The sequence below is a fragment of the Fragaria vesca genome, linkage group LG7, assembly GCF_000184155.1.
Source record: "Fragaria vesca subsp. vesca linkage group LG7, FraVesHawaii_1.0, whole genome shotgun sequence".
In the NCBI taxonomy this organism is placed as follows: Eukaryota; Viridiplantae; Streptophyta; class Magnoliopsida; order Rosales; family Rosaceae; genus Fragaria; species Fragaria vesca.
Window position 1 is genome coordinate 7,648,619 of NC_020497.1, and position 7,521 is coordinate 7,656,139.

General features: G+C 36.4%; 1 protein-coding gene across 1 annotated transcript; it reads right to left on the reverse strand.

Annotated features, from left to right (window-relative positions):
- Positions 1-636: 636 nt before the first annotated feature.
- On the reverse strand, positions 637-5,211 carry LOC101309769. Its single transcript, XM_004306921.1, has 4 exons — positions 5,193-5,211; positions 4,947-5,058; positions 2,890-3,157; positions 637-1,387 (listed from the first exon to the last, which is right to left on the reverse strand). The coding sequence occupies exons 2-4, from the start codon at positions 5,028-5,030 to the stop codon at positions 1,239-1,241; spliced, it is 501 nt and encodes a 166-aa protein (XP_004306969.1). The 5' UTR covers positions 5,031-5,058; positions 5,193-5,211; the 3' UTR covers positions 637-1,238.
- Between the last annotated feature and the right edge of the window lie 2,310 nt (positions 5,212-7,521).

Consider the following 7,521-nt stretch of genomic DNA (forward strand, 5'->3'; position numbering starts at 1 on the left):
CAAATGGTATTAGGCTTCATCTTTATGATTTGTTAATTCAAAATTTATATATTATAGAGACATTTTCATTTCTTATAGACAACAAAGAAAATTAATTTCATTTCTATTGAGAAGTTGTAAGTTTTTAAATAAAATAAGCATAAATTAGAAGTTTCGGTTTATTCGCTTTCCTTTACATTCTCTTCTCATGTCGAGCGTTTACAATCTTTTTTAACAAAGGTAAGCGCAAGTAATGAAGGAGAAAATGTCTATACGAGGTATAAGCCATTTAGGTGGCAGAGAAAGGGAATCGATGAATTATACCTTCTCAACCTCATATGCTAATAGTGCCCTTATTATTATTATTTTTTTTCGTCTCAATCTTATGTTAAAATTTAAATACGTCCCAGTTTTCAGTTCACTAAAATCTCCTATGTTGGACTCAGCAGTGTTGGTAAAATGATACAACTGTGTAGTCTTTAGTACAGTACTATTTCCTTGCACTATCAAAAGCTCAATAAAAATGGGAGAAGTTCAATAAAAAAGAGATACCTGCCAAGAGACTCATCATTTTTGGAAAATTTCAGAAAATTCAATGGGGCGAACCAGTTTATGTCGTGTATAATAAAATTCCTACCATTGTATTTTAGGATCATATTCAATACTATGACAGTGCCCACGAAACTTCCACAAAGCCAATGAACATATATGAAGCAAAATGGACCAAATGGTCCCTGGAAAATCAAGAAACAAAATGGTCCCCTAACCTGACACTTCCCCTAACCTGGACACCAATCTTTCTTGGTGAGGGGGATAGTGAACTTATCACTCAGAGGACAAACAACCCCAAAAGATAACAGGATGCACAATACTATTGTGCATCAATCATGAAAAACATGCATATGAACTCCAGTGCTATTTGGGAACCATGGAGTTTTCATTGATATCTAAGTGGCGAACCGGACATAACATCTAATATTCCAATGCCAAAGCGTCAAAACTCAATTGAGGTACGCAAAGCTTTCAAACCGCCACATATGCCAAGTACATGACAGTATCTACCATTTCCGTTATAATCTATGGTGAATGCTGACATTAGGTGCAGTAGGATTAGCAAAGACTTGAAAAATTACAACATTAATCTACACAAGCTGTGCAACTCATGCTGTTGAGGAGGAGTTTTTTGTTCCTTTCGTGGTGCAATTGGAGTGGATGAGGGTAAACTGAAAGTGAATATTATTGCATCAAGCTGAGCGAACTCACTTAGGTTTGTCTGTCAGGGTTACCAAGGATTTCAGCACACCAGGACAGATCTTGTCAGCAAGGGCACCTGTTTCTGAAAGCACAAGAGATTTCTCCTTCATAGTGCTTTGTAGCCTTCTGGAATCAAAGTCGAGCTGTTCTTGATCTGCATTAACGGACAACAGTACAAGTTCAATATGGAAACAAGATGAAGTGTAATTATAAGTTTATAAGAGAAGGAAAAAGCCCAATAAAACACACATGACATCAATTGACAACTACTGAATCTCTGTTTTTTTTGAGGTACTGAATTTTTTACAGTAATGAGAGAGATTTTGGTCACAGACTCACAGAGGTAAATTTTTGTCTGATAATTGAGTAAATTACTCCAACAAGAGTAATTGTTGGAGTAATATTTTACAGTAATGAGAGACAGATTGGACACAGCGGTAATTTTTGTCTAATAATTGAGTTAATTACTCCAACAAGCCTCAAGATTCAAGACTAAAGTTACAGAAATTATGCATAACCAGTAGGAATGCGATCACAGATTCTGAAAACTTTTAGGCCAGAACCAAGTAATGAGAGACAGATCTGTCACAGCGCTAATGTCAATCCGACAACTGACTGAACTTCTCCAACACTCAAGAGTGAAGTACTGAAATTATAAATAATCAGTAGTAGCACAATAACAGATTCTGAAAACTGTCAAGTAGGAACTAACTCTAACGAAAGTTTGCCGACTAATAGATTCCCCCATCTACTGTTTGAATTATTCTATATTAATTCAAAGCATCTTCCTTTTGGGAAACTAATGGATATCAAGAAATGACAACTTGATAATCACCTATAGGCCTTTTGAATGGAAGACAATTCTAGAGCTTCATGAGTTAAATCAACCTATCAACTTCTATTTTTCTTTTAAAGATGGTTTCATCTCTTTACATCTTTTGTTGCTTGTTTTGATTCTTTTCTTGTAATGAAGAGTGTTTTTAGGCCCCATCAAAACTCCCTTTTCCATATACTATTTCCTTCACTTGTATAGCTGAGTTGCAATCACAACAGAACTACTGTCTGACAAAATAATAGGGTGTTGGTATTGGAGAATAAGTAAGATGTAAAAGGGAATTCTTTCATGTTCAGAATTCTGGGCCCTGTATTTGAAAGTTTAGGTCTTTTCATCAATTCTCAACCCAGTCTTTATATTATCAATAACTAGAACATTAAGCAGAAATCAAACTAACACCCTAAACTTATAAACTTGAAAGAAAGGAAAGGATTAAAATAAAATCTTACACCTATTCCACCCATAAGGCCATAACCGCCCACGTAGAAGAGCATGGCAATGTAATGAAAAGATTTTTGATCCAATCCTAGAAAGTCGGAACCAGGTATTGCTGCCTTGACTAGTGCAGAATATTCGCTAAAGATATGTATTAGACCAAACAAGAAAGCTGACTGATCTAATCCAATTAATAGAAAACCTACCAAATTTTTCAAAATTCCAAACCTCAGACTATGGACAACGTCAGCTTCTTAAACAACTGAACAAAATCTTCATAAAATAATTTTTTTAGAGTTGTTATGTGAAACAGTGTAATTTTTACTATTACTGGTTGTTTATCTTCTAAAAGTATTGCATTAAGAGAAAGAGGCCCGAAAAAAAACCTTTCTCCAAGATGGTATGGGCAGCATGAAATGGAATCCTAGCAAAGACATCAGTTCCAGGGAACATCATCCATGTGCGCTCATTTGAGTCATGGTTGCCACAGGTGGGGCATACCTCCTTCACCAGGGGTCTTGATTGAGCTCCCCCAATCTCCTTCATCATCGACTCAAAAGGAGATGGAACACTAGTTTTTGTTGTTCGAGCTATCTTCCTCAAAGATGTAAGCGCTTCTCTGTTCCCGTTCCTCACCCTATCATTTTCAACCAGCTGCAATATCAAGATAATCATCATAACCAGCTGCAACATCAAGATAATCATCATAACCCCTCCATTTTCTTGATAACAAGACCTGCTAAGTATGTTACTCTTTAATTAAAAATGATTTAAAAACAAAAAAACAAACAAACTCACTTAACTGTGCTGGACAAAACCCAACACAGATCTAAACCAAAGGGACTTCTCAAAACAATCAAGCCAAATATTACTTAACTTGTCCTGAAAGGTTCATCAAATCTGCGGTTTTTATCATTCATCTAATTAATATTACAGTCCAAACCCTTCAATCCAGTTTATTGTTGAAATTCATCAATGCAATACCGTCATCAAATACAAAGTTTCCAACTTTTCAGCTACCTTCACAAAGCCTGTGATCAGAACTAGTGTAGATACCTAAAAGTCTAAAACTATAACTTATCCTAAAATGTCCATCCTATATTGAACAAGTTGCAAAAGATACAAGGAACAAAAAAAGCTCCCCTCCACTTGGTGCCAACACAAAACAACTACACTGATAGATTGACACAAGATCCAAGGCAATATGATCCTACTTTGCAGGGCATTCAATGTACGAAATAAAACAATCCATGCCCCTTTGTAATGCAAGTAATTGAAAGTCAATAACTCCATCAATTCTCAATAAAAAAACACTATCAATTCAAACATGAAAATTAATGGCCTGAAGATATGCCTAACAGGATCATAAGAATTTAAACAAAAACATGGGTACAATCAATTCCATAACAAAAAAAAGAAGAAAAAACCAGAAGCCTGAGACACAAAACAAACCTAGAAACCCATACACAACTAGGATAACCATAGCTAAAGAATAATTTAAATATTTGAACACTTGGCTGCTACTATACTCATGTGATTCTACTAAAGACCTCAAAAAAAAAAAAAAAAAAAAATACAGAAAAAGAAAGTCTCTCAAAAAGAAAAATATCACATAAAACTTGATCACATAGAAGCAAATCCAAAAAGGGAGTATCAACCTGGTCCTGGTGTACAATATTTCTGCAAATACCTTGTAACAAAAGCTAGCCCTTGGAAAATAGAAGGCCTGCTGTGCAAACCTTAGTAACTAAGTCAAATCATCCAGCCAGTAGTAATTTACAATAAAATTGATTTAGCAAAGAGATACGGTATCACATAGATTGAAATGCATCCGAAGAATAATACCACACACATCCAAGTTTCAACTTTCAAAGACCAATTGCTAGACCTAAAAGAGATTCAAGTCATCACCAAATGGGCAAATATATATAAACATACAGCCCCCGGTCCTTGTTCTGTTTACCCAAACACCAAAACTGAAACAAGACTTGTGATCATTGAATATGAAGTCCCAAGTAAACCAGGGGTGTGAGAAAGAGAGACTAATTAGGACACATCATAACCATAGTAGTTCTAAAAGCTATATAATCACTACCCACGAGTGGATTAACTCTCTGTTAGAGAAATCATGTTGAAGTTTGAAGTCCCAGGTCCTCATAATCTGCTTATACAGAATGGTAATAGAGCCAAAAAAAATACATTCAATATCTTTACTGCACATTTTTTTGCAAAATTCGCTTCAAAAGAGCGTGCACTTCTGTACATTGTACACGATGGTAAAAGAATGCTTCAGCAAGAAGAGATCATGAAGAAATTAACAAATTAAACAAGAACAGTAACAGTCGTCTGTTTTTGTCTGAAAATCTATTTTTCTTCAAATCAATGAAATCCTGAACTCTATATCAACTCTCGAATGCAAATATCATTAAAAAGTATGAATTACCTGGTGTTTAGCTAGAAAGAGTTGCTCAGCTTGAGTCTCGTGCTCAATTAAGATTTTCTGGAATTGCTTCATGCTATCGTCCATTCTTCAATCCTCAGTCCTGGCAGCACCACTGAAACATCAAAAGCTACAAATTCATGAGATGGGTTTGTTCAATTCTGGATTAAAACAAAACCCAAGTGAAAATTTACACACAAAACTCCAAAATTTCAGTTTACAGAGATAGAGAGGCAGTGAGCAACGTACCTATTAGCTGTGGTAAGAGAGAGAATGGAGCAAAAAGAGAAATTTTTTTTTTAAGTCCCTTTGTTGGGCTTGGGTGGGTCAAAACTAAACGGGTTTGGGTCACCCGGGAACAAACCTGTTATGCCCACTTGTTCTTTAGAATTTCAAAACCCTGAAGAAGAGCCTCCAAAATTCTCTGATCCTATTTTAAATGAGGTTCGATTAATGAAATATCAGAATTCCATTCTGATTCTGATTCTCTTGTCTGTTCTACTACTACCACTACTACTACTATTCTGATTCTGACTGCATGCAGTTTACAAGAATCACATAAAAACAAGTCGTGGAGTCTTTGGTTTATAAAACAGAAACTTAAAACTTGGCGTCGCCGTAGAACAGAATCGCCGCCGTGACAAGTACGTTTGCCAGATTCAATGACCATGGTACGCCAAACCTGTCCAACTGCCCAAGAAAAGGTAGAAAAGGTTTAAAGGTATATAGTTGGCACTGTTTTTCTTAATTATATGATCAACGAACCAGTCAGCAGTTACCAAGCATTGTGTATACGAAAATTGGTTTCTCTTGCGAGATATGTATATGATCATCTAACTAGCTGGTACAAAAGTTTGCATCATGCATGATAAAAAAAATTTATGTGTTGAATCTCTTATTAATTATTATGGCTCAGAATGAGGATGCGCACGACCTAATCACTGCAATTCGTGAGAGTATATTTTCTCTGTTGTCTCTCAAGGAAGCAGCAGCTACAAGCATTGTTTGTCATCGATGGCAGCATATGTGGGAGTCTTCGACTAGGACTCTTGATTTCTAGGATGGCAATCAATGTTGCTTCAGGGTTCTGAGCCAAGAATCAAGGGAACATAAGAGACGTAGCTACGTTGATTGGGTCGATAAGGTGGTGGAACAGCACACAGGTCCAACCATTGAACAATTCAAGGCTAGCGCTTCTCTAGACCCCACCGTTTCACAAGTTAAATTCATAAATGGATTCTTTTTGCATTGAAAAAGAGAATACAAGTGCTTTTGTAGTTCTGCTATCATCCAAGAGGATCCATATACTTTTCCATGCAAACTATTAGGTCTTGCAAAAGGGTCCCCTGGACAAGGTGCAGGCTTTGAGTCCCTCAAAGCTCTTCATCTTTCTTATGTTAGTCTGACCGCAGAAGATCTTGAGTGCTTGTTGTCAAACTGTCAAGCCCTTGAACGGTTAACACTCACTGCCACCAGAAATTTGGTTCATATCAGAGTTGTCGGTCTGTCAATTCCACTCAAGTATTTAGAGATAAAAGGTGGTCTTCATCTCAAGAGCATCGAGATTCTTGACGCTAACCTTGTTTCATTTTCTTATTACGGAACAGAGAAAGACTTGTCATTTGTTTTCAGTAATGTACCGATGCTTGTTGAAGTTTCCGTTCTTTTTTATGATTTTACAAGGGTTGCACTCTCCCAGCTTTCATGTTGTACGTCATTCTCAGCTAGAGACTCTCAGGTTGAATGCTCGTGACGGTGGACTGGTTAGCATATCAATCTGCTTACTATGTATCGGTTTTACATTTCATTTTGTATTCTTGTAAACTGATCATGTGTTCTTTTTGCTCTTCTCTTATTACAGAATTTCCTCCAGGGGGATTTGTGTGTTGCCTGCTTTAACAAGTCTCAAGCATTTCGATCCTTAGGGGGATTTCTGTGCTGCCTGCTTTGACAAGTCTCAAGCATTTCGAACTAGAGGTTAACACAGATCATTCTTGTTAGGATTAAATTCAGTTTACCCCTTTAAACTTTGGTGCTAAAATCAGTTTCATACCCAATTTTTTTTTTAATCATGTTACCTAAACTTCTAATTCTCATCAACATGGTCCAAATTTTGAAATCAATTTCAATCATGAGCTGACTTGTCCGTGACATGTGGGCCTACATATAAATGAAATGTCTAAACTACCCCTTGACTAAATAAAATTTTTGTTTAAAACTCGGATGGATTTGGCTTTACAAGGATTTGAGCCTCTCTCACCTCATTAAAAAATGAAACATCATACCACCACGCCAAATGCTTCCGTTTGTACATATTGTGCAAAAACAAATATATATACTTATAGGACTTTTTGCACAAATATATATACTTATAGGACGTTTCTCAGGTGCGGACGTCCGCACCTGAGTTTCGGTGCGGATTTCCATTTTTGCACCACTTCCCGATCGAATTTCCCCAAACTTCCTTCTAGACATATCTAGATCATCTTGTGTAGATCATCTCTGCAAAATTTCAGCCAATTTGGTGATCGTTAAGGCCCTAAAAAATCGAAAAACAAATCTGACTGACTGAATTCTG

Coding starts and splice junctions, on each gene's coding strand:
- LOC101309769 (XM_004306921.1), bottom strand. CDS start 5,030: ATGGACGATAGCATGAAGCAATTCCAGAAAATCTTAATTGAGCACGAG. Junction 3,158..4,946: donor TCTTTCTAGCTAAACACCAG/GTAATTCATACT, acceptor TTGATATTGCAG/CTGGTTGAAAATGATAGGGT. Junction 1,388..2,889: donor CCATACCATCTTGGAGAAAG/GTTTTTTTTCGG, acceptor CCGTTAATGCAG/ATCAAGAACAGCTCGACTTT.